The sequence below is a fragment of the Furipterus horrens genome, unplaced genomic scaffold, assembly GCF_987537825.1.
Source record: "Furipterus horrens unplaced genomic scaffold, mFurHor1.1.pri manual_scaffold_4, whole genome shotgun sequence".
NCBI classification, from domain to species: domain Eukaryota; kingdom Metazoa; phylum Chordata; class Mammalia; order Chiroptera; family Furipteridae; genus Furipterus; species Furipterus horrens.
The window spans coordinates 201,784,210-201,807,983 of NW_028327174.1; the positions used below are offsets into that span (position 1 = coordinate 201,784,210).

Genomic DNA, 23,774 nt, shown 5'->3' on the forward strand with positions numbered 1-23,774 from the left:
TCGCAAGGTCTGAAAAGCGTGGTATGCAATGGTTTCTCCACGGCTGTGCCTTCGTGTGTCTGCGGAGACAGCAGAGCCGCAGATGCGATGGGCTCAGGGTCCCCGAGATTCCCGCGGTTGGGTCCCACCGAGTCCCGGGAGACGAAGTGAGGAGGGGCCAGCAAGTACTCAGTTTTTGGTCTGAGGGTCTGAGAGAAGGTAGGGAAGGCCCCGGCACATGGCCGCCACTCAATAAATGCCATGACTGTCGCCACCTTCCCAGCCAGCAGCAGCCTCACATGTGAGGTTCCAGCTTTCCCATTAAGGAGCCTGAGCTGGTGTATGTGAAGCTGCTGTTAAATAATAATTTCTACCAATTGGGGGCATTTTCTAGGCATTTCATGCACATGATCTCACATGATTTTGGATGAGACAATCAAGACTCAGAGAGGTAGAGCCACTTTCTCCAGGTCACAAAGCTTCAAGGGACAGAGCTGAGATGGAACCCGGGGCTTTCTGATCCAAAAGCCAGTTCCCTTAACTGCTCCAGACTCCAGAAAAGGGGTTCTCAGCTGGGAACATGGGGCTCCATGAACCCCCCTGAATTTGCGTGGAAAATGTGGTGTGTTACATTTTTCTGGAGAAAGTTCCAAAGCTTCTCACCAGGGTTATGAGGTTATATATATATAAGTTCTGTAATATTCATGAAATGTCTAAAGAAACAGTTCCTGCTTTTGATAACATCAAAGGTTGGCTTTGGTGTCATTCTAAAAGGTTACAGGTGTGCCTCAAACATTCCTCATGTCTGTCGAGGGCATAGGCCACTGTTTGGGGCTATTTGCTTCATGATGAAATCCGATCTTACGGGGACAGAAAGATGGCAAAGGCTGGCCCTCCAGCCTGGCAGCTGTCAGATGGAGGGGGGTGGAGGGTAAAGCCGCTTCTGATCCGGGGCTTCCTCCTGGAATCTTCCCAGCTGGGCACTGACTGCACCGTCAGCGGGAGTCGCGCCCGCGCTCCTAAAGGGTTAAGTGGGATCCAGAGCTCTGGGGGCAGGAGGCTGGTGGAAGGAAGAAAAGGAGAGACCCTGCTGGCCACGGCTTGGGGATTTATTTATTGTACTCTCTGTGGATGAAGCCGGCTCTGCAGCCGGCGTGGGCTGTAAACACACAGGCTGATTCATTAGTTCCTGACCAGCTGCTTCCCGGGGTGGGGGCGGGGGGAAGGGGCCAGCAGGCCCTGCAGGTTAGGGCGGGCCGCGAGGCTGGCAGCCAGGCTGGAGCCCTTGTCCCCTGGCAGAACTGGCTGTGTCAGTCTTCTTGTGACAGACAGGCCGGCGAGGCTGGGGCCTGTGAGGGAGCCGATGTCCCCCAGTGGGGACCACCCGGAGGCTGGGCAGGGTGAAGGAAGGTCAGGGAGGGGGACAAAGAAGGACCAGTGAAAGAAGATGAGCTGTGGGTGACTCAAAGAAGTTGGGGGTTGACACAAATAATATCTACAGTCTATATGATATATATTAATATTAATCTATTTGTTATTACATTAATAACTAATTAATATAATGACAATAATAACTATAATTTAGTGAGCAGTTACTGAAATCCAGGCCATAAATGGAGGCTTCACTACCCTGCATTAGATAAGCACACTCACAACCCCATGGTGGATGACGAGGGAATTGGTTTTAAAGACCGAGTCAAGCAAAGAGGGCTTCCTGGAGGAGGGTTCTGAGAAACAGGAGGAGGGAGAGTGGCTGTGGGAACACAAGCTCAGAGGTGAGAGGGAATGAGGCAGCCAGGGAAAAGGCACAGCCTTCAGTGCTGGGCTGACGAACATTTTCCAGGGGGACAAGGAAACGGGACAGCATGTGGTGACAGTGTGCTGCGAAACCAGGCTCAGAGAGGAGAGCCCCTGTGAGCCAGGGAAATCCTCCAAAGCTCCTGGTTCAGTCCTGCGCCCTGCACCATTCCTCCCACCGTGACCCCCTTTTGCTCACCTGGGATAAGGCGTGTCTTAGTGTGCTAGGGCCTCGGGGACTTAATTAACAGCAGGTGTATTTTCTCAGTTCTGGAGGGTTCAAATCCAAAGCAAGGTTTGAGTGCCCCTTGAAGACCAAGGCAGGGTTGGTTTCTTCTGAGGCCTCTCCTCTTGGCTCGCTGATGACCAAGGAGCCCCCTCTTTCACCTTTTCGTGTGGTCTATGCACATGCACCCCCTGGTGTCTCTCTTGTGCGTCAAAAATTCTCCTTATAAGGGCACCAGTCAGATCGGGTCAGGGGCCACCCAAAGGACCTCCTTTGACCTTACCCACCTCTTAAAGGCCCCATCTCCAAATACAGTCCATGCTGAGGTGCTGGGGTCAGGGCTTTCAACCTGTGAATTTGGGGGGCACACCATTTAGCCCCTAACAAGGCAGAGAAGAAGGCGGCCTGGGGCGGAGGGAAGAAGACAGTTGCTCACTGTGGGGAGGGGACAGCCGGCTACTGACCTGGTTGGTGACCGTGTCCTCCTGCCCCCGGTGCCCAGGCGTGAACGCTGGGGCAGCTGCTCACTGCTCTTGGCCCTGGAAGGCAGGACCTGAGCCCATTCCACCTCTGGGCTCAGAGCGACCGTCCCCACTGCAGGCTGGCCAAGGGCCTGGGGAGGGGACTGTCCCTCCCAGGCAGGCCTTGTCTCTGCAGGCCGTTGAGCCATCCCTAGGGGGCCTCTCAGTCCCCATTCGGGGTGACAGCCCAGAGCCCCCAGCTGCAGCACGAGGAAGCTCAGGCCCCTCTGCCTGCTGTGTCGCGTGTGAGGTCACCAGCATTTCAGGGCACCCCTGAGGTTGTCCGGGACAGGAGCAGCTTCACCCTCAGAAAACAGCATGGGCCTCAGTTTTTCCCCAGGTGTTCTATGAGGGGCTGGACTCAGTAACGAGCCCCTTCGACCCCGAGCTCTCTGGGGGTCGCGTGAGTCACATGGCTGGATAGTTGGAGGAGACAGTGACTGCATGGAGGGACCAAGGTCAGAGCTATTTTGGTCAAGGAGGCCTTTGTGGAACCCAAAGGGGGGGACCCTGGGCGTCCTGGGGTCGCGTCTGCCTCTGGAGGGATCAAAGGCGAAGTCCTGAGCCAGGGCCCAGACGGGGTGCATGCGGACCAGCCCCTCGGGGGGCGGTGCCCCGTCGCCTCCCGGCGCTGAAGGGCTCTTTTTGGAGTGAGCAGCTTTACCTCGGATCCAAACCATTTGTCTCTGAGCAAACGGGAGACCTGAAATATTCATCAAAAAAGCCGCGAGGGGCCCGGGCGCTGCGCGGTTCTCAGCGACAGGTTTTATTTTTAATTAATAGACTTTAGCTTTTAGAGCAGTTTTAGGTGGACAGAAAACTGAGCAGACAGCCCCGAGAGCATCTAACACGCTGTTGCCCACACACGGCCGCCCCTCTTACTAACGTCGCCACTCGCTGGTACGCTTGCTTCAGCTGATGAGCCGACCCGCATACGCTATTATGAACTGAGGTCCACAGGTCACAGTAGGTTCCTTCTTGGGGTGCAGGTCTCTGGGATTGCACAAATACCTGGTGTCATGTACCCACCATGACAGTGTCATGCAGAATCGCTCCCCCTGTTCATCCACTGCCCCTGGACAACCGCTGTGTTAGTGACGTTTTCAGGCGTCTGAGTTCGCGCGGTGGGCCAGACCCGGGCAATGGGTTGGAACTGCGGTGGAGGGGCGGCGCTGTGGGCCTCCCGGAGGCGGGGCGGCAGGACAGAAGGTGCGTGGGGGCCGTGCGCTGCGTTGCCCACCAGCGCCCCCAACTGGGTGTGCCAGGCCCGGGACCTGCAGGTGACTTGCCACAAGGATGCACCCCCCCTTGAGAGGAAGCCGTAAAGGCAGCATCCTGTCAGCATGCCCAGGTCACACAGGGGGCAAACAGGGAGCCCCTCGTGCTGCGCACCGAGGGGCCAGGGTGTGGCTCCTAGCTCTTCCTAGTAGGGGGTCTTGGGCAGGGCCACCACGTCCCAAGGCCAGGTTTCTTCACTGGAGGGCGCAGGTGACTCTCCGTTCTGAGTGTGGGGGTGAGATGTTAAATCGGGAGCAACGAGAAATCGTGCCTGGCACCGAGCGGCGGTCCAACAAATCTTTGCGGTGCACGTAGGAAATGTCTCAAGAACCAAGAATGTGGGAGGGGATTTTCGAGGCAGACAGAGCGGACGGGCACGTCAAGGAGAGGGAATGCCAACTGCAAAGTCTCAGAGGCCCGGACAGGTGGGGCCTCCAGGACAGGTGTGCTCAGGTGCGCTAAGCCCCAGGAGGTCAGGAACAGCGGCTCCAGGTGTCAGGTGAACGTGTTGGAGAGTTAGACCTTTATCTTCCAGGCAGTCGGGGGTCAAGGGGGCCTTGGAGCAGGTGACTGCCCCCTCCTTCCTTCATTGTCTGTCCTTAGAGGAGGAACGACTGTGTGGTTTCCTGGGCAGCCATAATGTGGCAAGCCTCTATCCGTTGGGGCCTGGACACGGGACAACACAGGCCCTGTGACCTCTGGGCAGGTGGCCAGGCACGTGGTGGGGGCCGGGCAGGGCCGAGCAGCCAGCCCCAGCCTTGCCTCCCCCTCGCTCCCTGCAGGAGAACCCCTACCTGTGCAGCAATGAGTGCGATGCCTCCAACCCGGACCTGGCCCACCCGCCTCGGCTCATGTTCGACAGGGAGGACGAGGGACTGGCCACCTACTGGCAGAGTGTCACCTGGAGCCGCTACCCGAGCCCGCTGGAAGCCAACATCACCCTGTCGTGGAACAAGAGCGTGGAGCTGACGGACGACGTGGTGATGACCTTCGAGTACGGCCGGCCCACCGTCATGGTCCTGGAGAAGTCCCTGGACAACGGGCGCACGTGGCAGCCCTACCAGTTCTACGCGGAGGACTGCGCGGAGGCCTTCGGCATGCCCGCCCGCCGCGCCCGCGACCTGCCGGCCTCGGGCGCCCACCGCGTGCTCTGCACCGAGGAGTACTCGCGCTGGGCGGGCTCCAAGAAGGAGAAGCACGTGCGCTTCGAGGTGCGGGACCGCTTCGCCATCTTCGCCGGCCCCGACCTGCGCAACATGGACAACCTGTACACGCGGCTGGAGAGCGCCAAGGGCCTCAAGGACTTCTTCACGCTCACCGACCTGCGCGTGCGGCTGCTGCGCCCGGCGCTGGGGGGCACCTACGTGCAGCGGGAGAACCTCTACAAGTACTTCTATGCCGTCTCCAACATCGAGGTCGTTGGCAGGTAAGGCCTTCCGGGGGGCACTGGGCTGTTGCCTGGTACCTGGGGTGTTGCCTGGTTCCTGGGGTGTTGCCTGGTTTCCAGGATGTCACCTGGCGCCTGGGGTGTTATGTAGTGTTGCCTGGGCTTCTCAATGGAGGGAAGTAGATGGTGGGTGACAACCGTCCACAGCGCCCAGGCTGCCGTGGCCCACGGGCCCAGGGAGTCCGGAGAGATTGCATGGAGCTGGGCGGTGTGGGCAGCGCTTGAGCTAAAGCGCGGCGCCTGGCAGGGCTCTGTGACTGTCCACCCATTCACCGACTGGGTGCTCATGCTGGGGCATCCTCAAGACCAGCCTCTTGCTTTATGCTTTGCTAGAAGCACCTACAAAACCGAGCCAAGGTGTCGTGGTCACAGTGAGCCTATGACAAGGAAAAGATGCAGATGGAAACCAGAAGCAGAACGAGGTGCACAGGGCCGGCCCCAGGGACACCGCGCGAGGTGCCAGCTGTCCCCTCCCAGTGCAGGGGGCGCGCGGGGGCTGGGCGTCCAGGGCCTTCACTAGGACTTGGCCATGTCAGCACGGCTGACTCCCCCGCTTGACCTTGGTCAGTCCCCTGACCCAGAGGTCAGGCTGTGACTGCGCTGCCCAGGGCCCCTGGCAGGAATTGCATCATTGGCATGAGTGTCTGGCGTGGCCCCGGCCCCAGGAAAACAAACACTTGTCAGGCAGGACTCCGACCCCAACGCCTAGAGGATCCCTCCCGGGAGCCCGTGGACACTGCGTCTTGCGAGTTTACCCTTTACTCGCGGCTTGGAACAAGACTGTGTTTTGAGGACACTTTGCGGGGAGGTAAAAGCAGCCTTTGATTTCCAGGAACTGCTTAGATGCCATGGTTCCAGATAATGTGCTGGTCTGGGGGGGCCAGGACTTCCTCCTGCTCTCAGGGCGCCGAGGGGCGGCGGCGTCCACAGCCCTGGGAAGTTGGCTAGAAATGCAGATTCTCGGGCCCCACGCCAGACTCGCTGCTTCATGAACCCACACGTGGGCCCAGCAGTTTGTGTGTCACGAGGCCCCCTGGTGGTTCTGGTGCCCATGCGAGTCTGCGCGGCCCTGCCGTGGCAGCTGGGAGCAGGGGCCCTGGAGCCGGACAGCCTGGTTGGCCCCCCGGCTCTGCTGCCGGCTGGCTGTGAGGACAAGGACCTCTCTGAGCCCCAGTTTCCAACCCACTGAACAGCGATAATGGTCCGTTTCTCTCACTGGATCGTGGTGAGGGCGAAACCGGTTCAAGTTGCTGAAACACTCTGAACAATTGTGTGTCTAGCACATAACACGTGCTAAAACGTTTTTAAAATTTCATTTGTTGGATAAACGAAACAATGGCATCAGCGAGCTGGGGCAGGCGGAGGAAGGCCCGAGCCGAGACCCGGGGTCACCGCGGCGGCCAAGCCAGGGCGGGCAGGGCTGCTCCGGAGCCCGCGGGGACCGCCTCCATGGCCCTGAAGAGTGTCTGTGTGTGAGTTCTGACGAGTGGATGGGTCATTTGCCACATGGTGTGCTTCGTATAGTCCCATTTGTGTAGAGTACGCAATACACCCGTGTGTGTCCTTTGTACGTCTTGTACAGACATCGGAAAGCAGTCCATTTGGGCCCAGGAAGCCCTCGCGGAGGCGGGGAAAGGCTGGAAGCTTGTCCACTGCGCAACGGCTGTGGTCACACCTGCGGACGGGGGCAGCCAGGGGCTGCAGGGGGCCTCTGCTTCAGCCCTGTTTGCATTTTGTTTTACTTTGACTCTGCATATGGACTCCAGGTGGGCCAAGGCAAAGGCAAGCAGTGCATGAGGCGGGGTCAGGTTCAAGGCCAGCAGGTGAGGTGAGACAGGTGCACATGCAGGGGCCTGGGGTTCTGATACCTTGACTTCTATTCTTCCCCTACTTGGGGCAGGGCATTTTAAATCAAGAATATTCTGGAATCCTGATATATGGCTACTGCTGTGGATGCCGGGGGTCAAGGATTAAGCTTCTGTGTCCGTTTCTTGAATGCGTGTCCAGGGTTTGAGTGTCCGGTCATCTCGGTGACCTCTGCCTGCCCTCGGGATGCAACAGTGTTGTTGGTTTAAGATCCCCCCTCTGCCCTGCAGTCCGGCCGGGCTGAGCAGGTCCCCACGCCTTCTGGGGGCTTCGGCCCCTTTTCTGACTTGCTTTTGGGCAGGGATCTGATCAAGGAGCACCTGCCACTTCATTAGGTAGCTCAGGCAGGGTCCTGGCGGCTGGGCAGGCTCCAGGGTCCAGGATGGACGGTGACGGTCCTGGGGCGAGGTTGTCTCATGGGGGACTTGCCGATGTGGGACAGAGGACACCCAGGAAGGGCCAGAGGGCTGGAGGGGCAAGAAAGAGCCTTGGTTCTCCAGCCCCACCCAAATGAAGAGCACCTGCTGGTGCCCGGGGACCTGGAGACCATGAGCTGGGTTCCCACCCTGCCCCTCTGTGTCCCTCTCCGTGCCTCAGTTTTCCATCTGTAACATGAGGATCGGGGCCGCCTGGAGCTCGTGTCTGCCTGGCAAGGTGGCGGGGCGGGCCCTGCCCAGCAGCTCCCAGATCCCCTTGGCACCCGGCCTCTGCGGATGGCGGGCATCTGTCCTCGTGGTGGCGAAAGCATGGCAATCAATTCACGGGGAGAGTAAGTACTCTTCAGGCGGCTGGTTGGCAGGCAGGCGGCAGCTTGGCTTATCGATTAATCAGGTCTGGTTAGATGGCTCAGTGCAGGGCTGCAGCTGCCTCTGCTTTTCCTCCTTAAATTCCCGGTGTGAGGGCACAGCTGAGCCCGAGAGCCAGGCACGCCCAGAGAGACAGGGTGGGCGGCACAGGTGGACGTGGGGCTCGTCCCGAGCGGGTGCCTGGGGACCCCCAGGGACTCTGACGTTCTGGGCTCCTTCAGAGTTCCATGACCCAGAGAGATACAGGTGCCTCCCCCGTGGCCTGCTAACAATAGCAGCTGATATTTATTGAGCATTTGCTACAGGGGCGTTTCCTATTGAGCAGAGCTAAGGGCTCATGTGTGTTTCTTATTTCATCGATAGTCAATTGCTTCCCTCCACGGCTATTGAATCCTCAAGCCCCGACCAGAGGAGGGTACGACACTGAGCAAGCCGGATCTGATCTCCGACCTGTGCAGCTTCCCCGCAGGGACAGTGCTCCCCTCCGACTCGTGTTTTCAGACGAGGAGGCCGAGGTCAGGGAAAGTAAGGAGATCGCACAGCTAAGCTAAACACCAGACAGCCAAGAGTCCACCCAAACACGTCTATGTTCCAGTCCCCCTAGATGTGGGACCCTGGCACCCGCCTCTCTCCCAAGTGCAAAGGCCTTTGTCACTATGGTTACTCCCAGCCCTGTCACTGATGTCAGCTATTTCCAACTTCAAGGGGGACCCAGCTGGGAGAGAGGCAGGAGACAGAGGGCAGAGGCACCCGGCTCTAGGGGGAGGGGCGGAGCAGTGGGAGAAGCCCAGGATCTGGGGAACAAGTCACAGGTGAGAAGAGGGGGCTGAGGAGCTGCAGCCCCCCAGGACAGGCGGCGGAACAAATAGCCTCCAGCTGCTCGAGCCCACTGCCCTCACCGCCTTCACCTGAGTCTCACTGAGAAGTGGAGCTCCAGTGTCACCTTGCCGACTTGTGGCGAAATGATGCGTTAGGAGAGTGCCCGGTGTGCCGTGTTTCTGGCAAGGTGTACGGAGAGGCGAGGGAGAGCAGCATGAGGCCACCGCCCCTGGGAAGGAGGGTGCGACCCCACCGACCCCAGACACCGCCCCTGGGAAGGAGGGTGCGACCCCACCGACGCCAGACACCGCCCCTGGGAAGGAGAGTGCGACCCCACCGACCCCAGACACCGCCCCTGGGAAGGAGGGTGCGACCCCACCGACCCCAGACACCGCCCCTGGGAAGGAGGGTGCGACCCCACCGACCCCAGACACCGCCCCTGGGAAGGAGGGTGCGACCCCACCGACCCCAGACACCGCCCCTGGGAAGGAGTGGGGAAGCATACTTTTTTGGATCAGTGGGGGTTTCACACCCAAATGTCCGAAGGGGCCTTTGGGTGACATGGGCCAGTAGAGGCAATAGGGAAAGGTGTGGTCTGCGGAGAAGTGGAGCAAGCAGGCCCCTCACAGGACAACGGACCGATATTGCCAGATCTTTTGATGTTGCTAGAGAAGGCACATAGCAGATATACTCATATATGTGAGATGTAGTACAAAATTTTTGGAAAGCCTTGTGCAGGTCAAACAAAACACACCTGAAGTCCACGAGCTGCCGGTGGGCGCCCTCTGCCCTCACATCTGCATGTCTTCTTGGGGCCGTGATAACATAGCCACCAGGGTACTAGGGTTCAGCCTCTGGCTAACAGGCTCCCTGGGACCTGGCATGCACAAGGCAGCCTAGCCAAGTCTGTCAGCTCTGGATCTGGGATCGAGAGGGGGGTTGGTCATCTTATCCTCACCCCCAGGCCCTGCCCAAGGGGCAAATTCTCCTGCCCAGAAAATTCTCAGAGTCCCAGGGAAACAGTCCAGCTGGGCCTTGGCCAGCCAGGGACAGGGAAGAAAGAGTGAGTTCCCCATGCCTGGAGGTATGCAAGGCGTTTGTGGGCGAAGATGGAGAGAGGACCTGTGCCCCTGCTCTGTGCAGCAGGAGCAAACATCGATGAAGTCAACAGGAAGAAGAGACACCGATTTAAAAGGCGGGGGCTGCTGGGTGCCAGGCATTGTGTCCTTGCCCCTTTCTACCCAGGAGCAGGCTGAGGTCCCTGGAGAGGGGAGACCTCCTAGGTCCCAGAAGCCTGGACAGGCGCCTGTGACCCTGGCTGGCGGAGCTCGGCGCCTCCCGCAGATTCTGCGGGGGCCCCTGGGCCGCTGACGTGCCTGGTTTTCTTCTCCCTCGAGCCCTCCCCCTCTCTTGCCTTCTTGTCTTCTTCCCTAAACGTCCTGTTCCTATTGATCACCCGGTAAGTGGAGAGGGACGGAACTCGGACGAGAATAGAAACCGCAGGAGGGAAGAAGACCTGGCTGTGCGCGTGAGTGCGCATGCGCCTGTGCGGCGAGGGTTGGGGGGGTCAGAGAGAGATGACACCCCCTCATTCACTGCATGTAGGTGCCAGCCCTCTTCCCAGTCTCCGCCGCCACGGTTCCGCGGGGAAAACGGGGTGGGAAGGAAGCGCGGGCGTCACTCCGCCTGCACGGACTCCTCTGGGGTCCCCTCGAGGCTGGGGCGGCGGGACAGGCTTTCCTCCTTCAGCAACTCTCAGCCACTGCGCGGTTCTTCCGGGCCGAGAGGCATCTGAGTCCTCTCTGTGTGTTTCCTCATCGGGTCGGCCCGTGGTGGTCACTGTCCCGGTGCACAGAGGACGAAACTGCGGCTCGGGGGTCAGGAAACGGGCGAATGCACGCATTCAGCCGGCCGTGGTCAGAAAGGCAGGAAAGGCTGCGCGCTGGCGAGGGTGCGGGGCCGTGGAGCCCGTGCGCCACAGCCGGGGAGGTCCGCCGGGCAGGGCCGCGGGAGGGTGCTGGCGCGGCCTCCGAAACTCGGGGGACCCTCCCTAGGATCCAGCGGAACTGAAAGCAGGGAGGTGAATGGGTACGTGTGCCCGCGTGTTCGCAGCAGCGCCGTTCACAGCCGCCAAAGGTGGAGACGCCCGAGTGTCCAGCCACAGGGGACGCACGAACAACATGTGGTCCGTCCACGCGGCGGAGTGTTATTCAGCCGTAAAAAGGCCGGCGCTTCTGACACTTGCTGCCACACGGATGGACACCGAGAAAACCCACGAAGGGCGTTTAGAGCCGTGGCTGGGCCTGTCAGCATGTGGCAAGTCCCAGGGCCAGCCCGTGGGCTTTTAGGAGGGCCCCCTGAAACCTGTGCTCAGTTTTGGGGGTGCTGCGTGCGATCGGCCAGCGAGAGGGCCCTGTCTGCATTTCATTCCCAAAGGGGGTGCATGGTCTCCAGATGTTTGGAGGTCAGCTCTGTGTTCTGCTTTCCATTTTCTCACCCAACGCGGTGAGCCCAGCCCACTGGGGACGGAGATGTCGTTAGGCACCGTTCGCGCTCCCGTGACTGAATCCGAAGGGCTGGCGAATCCCCGCTTCCCACCTGAGAGCAGGCGTATGGGTTAGAACGAGCACTGTCTGCTGAGAACTGGAGGTGGGGCGGCAGAGCCGGGCTGAGGGTGGGGCCCTCTGGGAGTCTCCCTCTGGTCTGCTCACCCGGGAGGTGCCGCCCCACCTTAGATGGAGGGAGCAGAGGGGGGTCCTGGGTTTGCCAGGGTCACAGATGCGGGGAGCCCTGCACGTGAGCTGGGGCTCGCGTCACTAACAGTAACACCTCCCCTGCTGTGCCCTCCTTTCTCTGGCCGAGCAAGCAGGAGTCCATTCTGCGAGTTTTCTCCCGGTGGTATTAATTCATTTGACAGTCGATTTAATGCACGCTTGTACTGGTTTCCTAGGGCTGCTGTACAATCTACCATCAACCGGGCGGGCTTTGACGAACCCAGACGTGTTGCCTTACAGTTCTGGAGGCTTGGACTCGGAGTCAAGGGTGGCAGGGCCTTCACACCTGCTGTCTCGCCGCTTTCCCGTCCCCCCGCCCCACTGCCGGGCTGGCGCCCCCACCTGCTCTCACTCATTAGGCTTTACTTCCAAAGCTGCGTCCTGCCAGGGCCTTCCCAGGCCACGGGGCCGTTCCCCCAGCCCCCCACCATTGTTTGTGCCCCTCTCCCTGCTAGGCAGGAGCCTTTGGATCTGTGGCACCCGGCTGGACTGGGCACATGGCAGGCACCTCTTAGGGGTTGACTTGTGTCCCCCAGAAAAATATCCTAAAGTTCTAACTCCAGGTGCCTGTGATTGTGACTTACGGGGAAGTAGGGTCTTTACAGATGGGATTAAGATATGAGTTAAGATGAGGCGACAGTGGGGTAGGATGGGCCCTGACCCAACATGACTGCTGTCCTTCTAAGAAGGGACAGAGCATGAGCCCCACACAGGGGCAGAGGGACAGAGAGAAGCCGGCCATGGGAAGACAGGGACAGGGTGGCTTCCTGGGCGTCTGCAGCCAAAGAAAACCCAAGGTTGCCCACCTGACGCACAGCAGGGGCTCAGGGACTGGATTGGGAGCACCTGGCATTGGATTGGCCAAAAAGTTTGTTTTTTTTCCGTAAAATAAAAGACACACTTTTCACTTTTACCAATAACTTGATTGATTTGGATATTTTGAGTATGTCTGTTATTTCCTGCTATTGGCTTCTAGTGGGGAGAGGCCAGGGGGCTGCTAAACACCTTCCAGTGCATAAGACGGCCCCGCAGCCAATAGTTATTTGGCCAGAATGTCATTTGTGCCAAGAAACTTCGCAAACCACTTTTGATACATTTGATCAGTCACAGCACCTTCTCCGTACACTGCATGGATCTTTGTTTCAGTTGCGTTTCTACCTTTCTTTAAATAATAAAACATAACCCGCCAAAAATGTTGCGCATCTGCTTCCATCTTCAATATTAAAATGACTGCACAAAAACGTACCAATTTTTTTTGAAATCTTTAACCTTTGGCATTTTAATGATAATGTGTCTTGGTGTGGTTCTCTTTGCATCTATCTTGTTTGGGACTCTCTGTACTTCCTGGACTTGTATGTCTATTTCCTTCACCAAATTTGGGAAATTTTCCTTCATTATTTCTTCACATAAGCTTTCAATTTCTTGCTCTTGCTCTTCCCCTTCTAGCCCCCCTATGATTCGGATGTTGGCACATTTAAAGTTGTCCCAGAGGTTCCTAAGCCTCTCCTCATTTTTTTCAATTCTTGTTTCCTCTTTCTGTACTGGTTGACTGTTTTTTTCTTCTTTATGTTTCAAATCATTGATTTAAACCCCAGGTTCCTTCCCTTCACCATTGGTTTTGTGTGGATTTTCCTTCGTTTCACTTAGCATAGCCTTCACTTCTTCTCTTATGTGTTTGCCATACTCAAGCCTATCTGTCAAGCCTGTGAGCGTCTTTATCACCAGTGTTTAGAATTCTGCGTCTGTTAGGTTGGCTATCTCCTCGTCACTTAGTTCTCCCGCTGGAACCCTGATCCGTTCCCCCTTATGGGCCATACTTCTCTGTCTCCTCATTCTGACAGGCTCCTGTGTTTGTTTGCCTCCGTGTCTTAGGTAGAGCTGTCGCTCCTGTTACGTTGTAAGGGGTGGAGCCTTAGGTATTCATCAGTTTCACCACATTGTGGTGCTGTGTGTGAGGGAGGAGTTTGAGAGGGAACAATGCCGCTTGCTCAGCACTTGCCCCTTTTCCAGGCACTTCTCCCACTTCCCATATGGGATGGACGCCCCTCTAGCTGTTGCCCTGGCCGTCGTTCCCAGAGTGGGTGGGTCTGCGGATGTTCTAGGACCGTGGGGGCCCTTTAAACAAGCAGATTCTGCTGAGAGACCGGCAGTTTCTGCCTCCACCCCAACGCCCACTGGTTTGCACAGTCAGAAGCAATGAGGCTTGATTTTCCCCGGGCGCTGGGACCGTGAGCTGCACATTCTGGTGAGGAGCTGGGTGCGCTCCCCAGGTGTCCCTCCTGACTTTTTAAAATGTTTGATTGTGCTTTCTGCTGGCCTGTTGCTGCCACCGCTGCTGCTGCCACCATACTGTGTCCTCTCTGCCCTGGCTCTGCCCCTCCTACCTGTCTGGATGAGTGTTTCTTCTTTATATCCTTGTTTGCTGGACTTCCATGCAGCTGGGTTTTCTGGAACTTCTGGTTGTCTCTAGTTTTGAGATGGTTGTGTTCCTTCTTAGTTGTGGAGGGAGACGCAGCATGTCTGTCTAGGCCTCCATCTTGGCCGGAAGTCTTGAACTTATCTTCTTCAAAATTCACCAATTTTGATAAGTTTTTAAAAATGCATGTTGATAGGACAGCTGTCACAATACACTCTAACACAAGTGTTTTTAATGAAGTTAAAGACGACTGACTAAGCGCTACTAGAGCCATCATACAGAAAAAACGTAATGGACCTTTTGGCCAATCCGGTATTTCCAAGGAGTCGGTATTGAGTCCCTGAACACAACCTGTTTTCAGGAAGCATGATTCACTTGAGGAGACCCTCCTCTGCCACCTGCAATCTCTGGGTCTTGTCTCCTGGCTGCCTCTCAGTCCGCCTGCCACCTCCCTTAGTCAGTGGGTGTGTAGGAAAGAGAAACTCGTTTTAATGTAAAATGTAGCCGAAGCAAGTTCAGAAGAGGGTGACTGCCCACAGTGAGGGGCCGTGCAGACGAACTGGGAGGACCCAGCGCTGGCCTCTGGCTGCTGGGCTGGAACAGGCTCCTGCACCCAGCTCTGTGGCTTGCAGGACCTTAGGAACTATATCATTGGGACTATCTCGGCGGTGCAGATAGACTCTCAGGAAGCTACGCCATCGTCTCTCGAGACGGACGGCTGCCGACGACGACGACGAAAGAGGTAGGGGCAGGACAGACAGGGCTGGACAGGGGCCGTCAGGTAGGGAGGAGGCGGGTCAGACCCAGACAACAGCCCAGGCCTGACTTTCGACCCCTCAGCAGGGAGAGGCTGGGGCGGCTCATTTTGAAGGCCCACGGGAACATTGACCCATGTCAGGTACACACTGGATCTGCAGATGCTCCCTCGTATGCGTTCCCTGCAGGCCACACGCGACTCCTTTTCCAGAAGTGTGCAGGAGCCCTTCCCCTGGGGAGTCTCACTGCTTCTTCCCCATGAGAGTGGCCCGTCCAGCGCTTGGGACCCCAGTGACCTGGTCCCACCCTGGGGGGACATGCCCGCCTCTGGTTCCCTCCCAGCCCTCCCACCTCATCGTGCAGCCAGCGCAGGTTCCGAGCCCCCACCCCCACCCTGCCCCAGGAGAGGCACGCGGGGGGTGATGGCTGGCCTCCCGCCCTTCCACCTGGCCCCTCCCACGCAGAGGGGTTTTCTCCCAGTGACAAACCCAGCCACGTCACCTTGCTGCCCGGGGGCCTTCGGTGGCTTTGCACTGACCTCAGAATCAAGTCTATACTCCGTCACTCTGCTCCCGTGCAGCCCAGCCACCCCCCTGCCCCCCACCTCCCTGGGCAGCCGAGGACACAACCCAGCTCTTCCCGGACCTCTCGTCCGGCAAACACCTCGTCCCTCTGGGCTTGGCTCAGAAAACAGCTCCATCCCTCCATTCCCTTCTCGGGCCTTGTCCTGGCCGCCGCGGCCACACACACACCGCGGGCCTGGCCCCTGGCCCGGGCTCTGAGCTCTGAGAGAATGGGCCTCCGGGACCGCAAGGTCGGCGCCGGCCCTGAGACCCGGCGGGCAGGCTCCTCATTCAGGAACAAACAGACTGGCATGAACAAACGAGTCTCACTGTCAGTGGCTTTCCAGAGGAGGGACCGGGACGCAGGCGCTGGGAGGCAGGGAGGACAACCCTCCGGGCTGGCTGACACCCACGCCCAGAACCTGCGCCCCCACCTGGGCCTGGCCCTTTCCTCCAGGGCCGGGACCTCCCACAGGGGAGGAAGTGACTTTCCTTCAGTCGACCCTGCTGGTCATACCCACCGTGTCACCCCCAAGCCGCGCCCCGGAATCCACCAGCCCCCCGCCCCCCCCCCCCGGCCTGTCTCCTGTCCGCTGGGCCGCTGCCTCTGGCTTTGTGGTGGGTGATGGGACTTCGCCACAGACGGCAGGACGAGATGCATGTAAAGCACTTAATAGAAAAGGCCTTCACACAGCCGCCCAAATTTGATTTGGCCAATGAACTCAATTGCCGGCCTAATTACGTTCCAGGAGCAGCGCCAGCCAGCATTTACCCACATTATCCCGGCAAAGCCAGGTCGCGCCGGGCGACCCAGGCCTCCCAGCCCGCGCGCTCCGCGCCTCTGCCTGCCGTCCTCCGTCCTGGGCTCCCAGGCCCCGGAGGCTCAGCTCTCCAGCATCCTGAGGCCTCTCCCCTCTCACGCCCCAGCCCACTCTCTTCCACTGATGAGCCGAGGTCCCCAGGCCGAGGAGAGCAACTGCCAAGAGCGCCCCGGGGTCCTGGGCTCTCCCCGGCACCTGCTGCACACCCGGGGGCGCGGTCAGTGCCGCGGAGTCCGGGCAGGGTCCGGCCGTGCGGGGAGCCAGCCGCAGCCCCTCCGCCCTGCCCGGCCCCCTGCTCACTCAGACTCCCGGCTTCCCTGGTTCTCCCCAAGGAGCCGATGACGTCACTTTCCCCGCAGCCAGGAGTTGACCTACATTCCTCCCACCCTCCCGTCTGGGAGGTTCTCCAAACACCCCGCGCCTCTCACCAGGAGGAGGGAGGGGCCCGGCTCACGATTTTCACGGAGCTGCGGGGCAAGGCCCGTGACCAGATGGTGCTCCTGCCGGCAGCTCCCGGGCACCGCCCGCCCCTCCCGCGGGGCCGGGCACGCTCCGGCCTGGCACTGGCTGGTGCCCCCGCCGCCCTGCACCGCTTCGTGTGTCTGTTGGGGACCCCACTGGGCCCGGCAGATGGACGGGATGGGGTGAAGTCAGCATGCCAGTTGTCCCCGGGGAAGAGGCAGGGCAAGTTTCCCGTGAACGTGGGGAGTCTGGGGCTGCGTTCCCCTGGAGGGGAGGCCTGGCGCTGCCTCCAGACTCCTGTGTCCCCTGGGTCTCCTTAGGGACTCGCCAGTTCAAGAGAAAGGAACAGCGTGTCGGAGCTGGTGCCCGTGGCCATCTGTCTGGTGGGCAGGCAGCAGGGCCAGCTTTCTGGGGGGCATGGGTGCCCCCCTGGCAGGCCTTGAGAGAGGTCAGGGGTCACAGAGAGCCAGGACTCAGGGCAGGTGAGGCTGCCAGATAAAATGCAGGGTGCATTTAATGTTGTATTTTAGATAAAGAACTAATACTGTTTTAGTATAAGTACATCCCATGATTGATTGTTTACCGAAAATTTAAATGGAGCCAGGCAGCCTACATTTTTATTTGCTTGGTCTGACGACCATAGTGACGGGATGGGGGGCTCTAAGATGGGGACCTGAGCGTGTCCCATTTGCAGGGGTCCCCCAGGGGCCTGGAGAGCTTGTCCGTCACGTCTACTGTGGGTGCTGCTGGCTGCTGAGAGAGGCCTGGGCACGAGGGGACGTGTCCCTTAGGGCTGAGCACGTGGGGGCTGCAGGCTAAGGCCAGTCTTCCCCCCAGAACCTCACACGCCCACTCCACTGGCCATTGACAGTAGCAACGATAATAGTAGCCAGCGCTGCCGGAGGGCTCCCTGCGTGCCAGGCCCTCCCCAGGGACCGCTCCTCCACCTTCCCGACAGCCCAGTCCCCATGTTACAGGCCAGGAGACACAGCCCCCAAGCCAGGTCCCCGGCCGTGACACTGACTGGCCCAGACGCTGGCAGAATCTTCTGTGCAGGACCTCCAACAGTGAGCGCCCCCAGGGTGCCACAAAGGTCTGAGACCCAGAGAAGTGACGTGCTCAAGGTCACCAGCGAATCTGTAGCAGGACCTGGCACGTATCTGGCTGCTGACTCAGCATCCCCCTCTCCCTCCCTCCCTCCCTCCCTCCCTCTCTCCCTCCCTTTCACCCCCCCACCCTGCCCATTGGAGAGACTGTGGCCATCCGAAGAGTTAAAGGCGTGGGATTCTGAGGTGGGGAGGGGACAGCAGGCCCGTGGGCTGGCGGGCCTCACACTGTCCCTCTGTTCATTATTAAATAATGCTTCCTGATGGATGAGCCGAAAAGTGCTGTGTCGTGGGGGCAGGCGGCACAGCTGATGGTCTTCTCGTGAGGCTGATGGTTCTCAAAGGTCAAATTCAGAAAGCAATTCCTCGGGAAAATTGATCCCATGGATGCAGGGGAAAGATTGGGCTGGAGGTGCAGCCAGCAGTCTGGACGGAGGCAGAAGCTGGTGTTGGGAGGGAAGGCAGGTAAGGGGGGGCCTCTCTCTTCTGTGGTTGCATTTCCAGGGAAGCAGGGCCGTGGGCGTGGGCGTGGGCACGGGGAGGGTCGGCCTCCGTGCCCCCTCTCTGGGCTTCATCACCCACGTGGAATCCACAGAAGGCGAGCGATGGGGGTGGGAGAGTGGCCATGAGGTCCCACTCCAGCACCTGGCATCCCTGGGTTCAAATCCCACCTGCTGCAGCTGGAGACGGGAGAGAGACCTGCATCCTCACCTGGAAAACGGAAGAGAGGTCTTCTGGGTTTGCACGCTGCGCAGCAGCTGTTCACACAGGGGTGCCCGATAAGTGATGTGTCAGCGCTCGCTTATTTCTATCCTGTATTCCACGCCCCCGTCCGCCCCGTCCCGGGCCTCCTGGAAGGCGGAAGAGAAATCCCAGGAGGGTAGCTGCCCGGGGCAGGGGAAGGACGTGCCGTGTTTGGGGGAAGCGTGGGCTGGACGTCTCTGAGTCTATGTCCGCCCCAGAACCAGCCCCGGAGACTCCCTGGGCCTCTGCCCAGCGGCCTGCTTGAGACCCTTCCTAGAGTGGGGCCCACCCGCTGTGTGGCCGTGGGCAACTTACTGAACGTGTCTGTGCCTCCTCTCCTGGTCGGTCCAATGGAGGTACCAGCGGGAGGTCTTTCCCAGGCCTGTTGTGAAGCGCCGAGAGTCAGTCTGCGGGGAGGTCCCAGACGGCGCCTTGGGTGAGCGCTTGACCCGCAGCCTTTCCTTCAAGATACAGCGGGAGAGGCTTGCTCAGAGGGCAAGTGGGGCGACGCTGCAACACAACCCCGTCTCCCAGCCCGTCATCCAGGCGCCCCTCACTGTCTCCCCCGCGTTTCCGTTTGTCTGGGTTCCGAGGAACACACACCTTTTACGTGCACAGTTCAGTGGCTCCCGACACACTCAGCACAGTCACCAACAGAGCGTTTTCATCACCCGAAAAGAACCTTGCTCGCCTCCGCCGTCACCCTTGCTGCCCCTCCCCCCAGCCCCGGCGCCATGTACACACTTGCTGTCCCCACGGCCTTGCCTCCTCTATGCACGGAGCTGCGCGCTATGCTTGTGGCCTTGGGTCTGGTCCCTGCCACGGACCGCGGGGTTTCCGAGGCTGGTCCGCGGTGCAGCGGGGAACCGTTCTCCGTTCCTTTGCGCGGCTCGATGACGTCCCGCTGCACAGACACAGCACATTTTGTTTTTCTGTCGACGGACATTTAGGTTGTTTCTACCTTTTGGCTGTTACACGTTACCTGGCTGTGAACATTCGCGTACAAGGTTTCGTGTGAACGCACATTTCTATTTCTCTTGGGCAGATACCCAGGAGTGGAATTGCTGGGTCTATGAAAATGCTAAGTTCCACCTTTGGAGGACCCGTCAGATTGCTTTCCACAGCATCTGCACCACTGACCATCAATTTCTCCGCATCCTCCCCTCCACTTGGTGTTCCCTGTGTCCTTGATAATAGCCACCGTCAGGGTATGAGGCAGGAACTCGGGTGACGTTGACCTCCTGCGCCCGGGCGGTCCCAGGTGCTGAGCACCTTGTCCTTTGCCTGCGGCCGGTTGCCTGCCTTCTTGGGAGGAGCGTCTGTGCAGGTCCTTCCCCCGTGTATACGAATGGAGCCATTTGTGTCTCTATCATTGGGTTGTAGGAGTTCATCATACATTCATAAGGTGAAATCATATTCATATGATAGATAGAAATCTCTTACCAGGGACAGAGTTTGCAAAATTCTTCTCCTGCTCTGTGCTCGCCTTGTTACTTTCTTGATGGTCCTCTGAGACGGTGGTGCTTACGTCTGATGAAGGTCGGTGGGCCTCGGTTTCTCTTCTGTTGCTTGTGTTTGGATGGCGTGTGTGAGGCCACCGCTCAGTCCCATCATGGTTCACCCCGACGTTTCCTTTTCAAAGCTTACTTGTCTCAGCTCTTGGATCCATTGTTTGATCCATGTCGGTCTCCGATCCATTATGAATTTATTTTTGTTTCTGCGGTGAGGCAGGTTCTAACTTCATTCTTTTGCATGAGGATACTGCATATTATTCACTTACTTAATACTACTGAAATTAACATACATTTTGGGCTCACCTAGGTAATAATACCCCAAGTCTGATGAGGGTGTCACTTAAAAGAAATGCATCACTGCCATTGGAACTGTTCTACAATCCATGCGCGCATCCACCCGTCAGTCCACGCGCACCCTCCGCTTGGGAGACTTGGTCACCGGGAGTGCTGGGAGGAGGGGGGGTAGCAGCGGGTGACTGGCTGAGCGCAGGGAGGGAATGCGGGAGGCCTCCCCGGGGAAGTGATGTTTGGCCTGGCACCTGACTCTCCCGCTAGGTGTTCGCTTTAGGAGGAGGGGGCGGAGCCTGGCAGCATGTGCAAAGGCCCAGAGGAAAGCAAGATCAGAACATGGAGAGAGACACAGGAACAGACGGGGCAGAGAAAGAGAGACCCAGAGAGGTCAAGCCCCCTGCACAGACGCCCCCCCCCCAACACACACACACAGAGGCAGTAGGCAGCCTCACCCGGAGCTCCTCCCCCCATTGACTGGGCTCTGTTTCTGTGCCCTCTGATGAGGCTTCCCCGCACTATGGGGGCCCCTCCCGGTGGGGAGTTCTTACCTCCTTGGCAAAGGAGCACCACACTCATTCCGGAACTCAGCCAGGGACGTGGAGAAGCCGCGCCGCCCTCTGGGAGATGCGGCTGGTGGAGGTCAGGGAGGGCACCGAGGTTCGGGTCGGGAGTGACCACCGCATCCCCCCCACCTGTCGACTCCCCACTACTGTCGTCACAATATGCTTCTCGGGTTCAGCTGGCCTTTCATGTGCTTTTAACAAGCCAAGGTCAGTGTTAGTCCCAAAGTTGAGATGGCAAGCTTTTCTTTCTGTAGCTGATACCTAAAAATATCTCCTCCTCAGGCCAGAGGCAGGGAGGCCGTCCCTGGTTCCACACAGCTGGGTGTGTTCCTCTCTGCTAGCTCAGTGGGATAGTAAATAGGGATTGAGAAGAAGAAAAAAAACCTAAGGCCTTCCAAGGTCAAATACATTTTGCAAACCAAGTTTTGTTTGACAAAGCGAGACAGGTTTCGTCTTGCAGGGCTTGTCAGAGCCTTTTACGGGCTAGCGTGTGCCGTGTTGCTGGGGGGTGGGGGGGACAGGACTAGCCTGTACCGTGTCGCCAGGTGGAGGGGCAGGGAGCAGGGAGAGGGCACCAGGAGAGCATCATATATGTCAGCCCCTAGGGTTAAGCACAGGACCTTTCTTGGCCACGGATCACTTCTGGGGTCCCCAGGAAGGAGAGTCCCCAGTGCTGGCAGGTGGCTGCCCACCCCGCTCTGCGCCTTTCCTGGAGGTGGGCACGCAGAGGCTGCAGTGTGCAGTGGGGCCGAAGGACGGTCGCAGTTGTTCGTGTGGAAAATAACACAATAATGAATAGGTAGGAACAAGAATGGACTGTGGTTTTCGCGTGCCTACTTTCGCCCCCACCCCGGGTATGTGGCCATGCATTGGAGCTCCAGAGAAACAGGGAACTGGCTTCACCACGGGCCACATACTTCAGCTCTGTGTCGTGGTAACGCCGTGACAGGGCCCGTGCCCGGGCTGCGGAGGCAGCGGGGGCCAACCTTGGACTTGAGACTTGAGCGCTCTTCTCAGCCCCAGGGTCCCGCTCCTTCCAGAAGGCTCTCCCCTCCTCACCTGAGTAGCTCTTGACCCTCCTTCAGGTCTCAGCTTAAAGCTGTTCCTCCTGGGAGCCTCCTGCTCCCCTGCGGCTCAGTCAGGCCCCCTGGGGCACCCGCTCCTTTGGATGACGTTGGGCACCTGTAACAACTGACATTAGTGAAACATTTGCCTGATTGCCGTTTTTAAGTTGTCTGTTAAGTTTTCGGTTTTAGGGGTACAGAAAATGGGGCAGATTGCACACAAAGCCCCCAGTACCTTGCTTCCCCTGCACAGCGCCCCCTTTTATTAACATGTGGCGTTAGCTGGTACATCCGTTACAGCTGGTGACCAACGTTGATACGTCATTATTAGCTCAGGCCCGTGGTGTACAATAGGCTTCACGACTGCTGTAGCTCTGTGGGTGTGGACACGTGTCTGATGTCGCGTATCCACCATGACAAGGTCATACAGAATCACTCCACTGCCCCAAAAGGCCCCTGTGCTCCACCTGCTCACCTGCCCACCCTCCCCCAGTCACTGAGTTTTTAGCTATCTCCCTGCTAGACCCTAAACTTCATCAGAGTAGGGACCCCATCTGCTTTGTGGACCTTTATACGCACTGTCCCCAGCTCAGAGCCGGGCACATTACAGGCACCCTGTAAATATTTTTCTTTGCATAATTTAATAAAATAGGATTCTATTAAACACGTTATTCTGCAATTTGCTTTGTATTAATATTGAAATATATCTTGGACGTGTTCCCACTTCGGAATATAAAGCATTGCCTCCCTTTAACTTGTTATTATGGAAGATTTCCAACATGCCCACACGCTCAGACCCGCCAGGCAGACACCTGTTAGCCAGCCTCGTCCGCGGTCAGGTCGCAACCCTTCGTGTCTCACCTGTACCTCTGCCCGTGTCCTTCCTTTTTGTTATTCTGAAGCAAATCCCAGACATCAGATAGTTCATCGGTAAGTGTTTCCATGTGAATCTCTAAAAACATAACCTCAGTACAGTCGTCGGCAGCCGTCCGTCTCGAGAGACGATGGTGTAGCTTCTTAAGAGTCTATCTGCACCGCCGAGAATGGCTGTGCAGTCCGACTCGGGAGTGACACGGTATCTGTCTCCTCCCGTGTTGAATCGACATCTTGCGATGACGCTGGAGTGTCCTCTCCAGTGAAGCTGAAGCTACAGAGCCTGGGCAGGGTGATATGGAGGGTCTGCTGTTGCCCATGCAGCAGACCCCCCCTCTCTTCGCAGCTGAAGGATCCAAGGGAAAGACGGAGTCAATACAGCTTGGCTTCAGGTGCGCCGCAGGAGTTGCCGGTGTTGACTACAATGTCAAACCGCCTTAGGGACTCCGGCTCTGGATTTTCTGTCGGGGTTTACTCCCTTAGCCTTTCCCCTGAAGAGGTATGCCGCAAGGCAGCGGAGGTTTTTTGGAGTCAGAGTTTTCCTTCTCTGATGTGCCCTCAGTACAGTATTCCCTCACTTATCGCAGATGATCCCCACCCCCCGCGACAGGCGAAGATCCGCGAAGTGGGAACCTTACATTTGTTCTAGTGTTTATATATATTTTAAGGCTTTATAAACCCTTCCCACACCCTTATAAACCGTTCCCGGTCCCTTATTAACCTTTTCCACACTTTTATAAACACTACTTATGTTCTTAAACATATTCTACGCTCTTAAACCTACGTCACTTTAACAACATACATACACAGTACCGCAAACTCCCACGATAGAGCGGAAAATCCGCGGTAAATAATTAAATATAATGCTTTTGTAAACCCCGCGATACAGCGAGGCCGCGATAAGTGAACCACGATATAGAGAGGGGCTACTATCATTGCACCCAATAAATGTTCATTTAATTCCTCAAATACAGTCAGTATTCCGATTTCCAGCTGTCTCATGAACATACATTCCGTTTGTTTATTTGAGTTTGGAGGTTGTTTGAATCAAGATCCAGGTGCGGTTTGCACCCTGCAATGGGGGGATC

At 58.0% G+C, this 23,774-nt stretch overlaps 1 protein-coding gene across 3 annotated transcripts in view; it reads left to right on the forward strand.

Moving 5' to 3' along the window:
* The window catches only part of NTNG2 (netrin G2), a 58,895-nt gene that overhangs the window by 22,479 nt on the left and 12,642 nt on the right, over positions 1-23,774 (forward strand). For all 3 annotated transcript variants that reach the window (XM_090274922.1, XM_090274920.1, XM_090274921.1), the window contains exon 4: positions 4,584-5,227. In XM_090274922.1, coding sequence (XP_090131048.1) covers positions 4,584-5,227 — 644 coding nt within the window. The remainder of the gene's footprint in view (positions 1-4,583; positions 5,228-23,774) is intronic.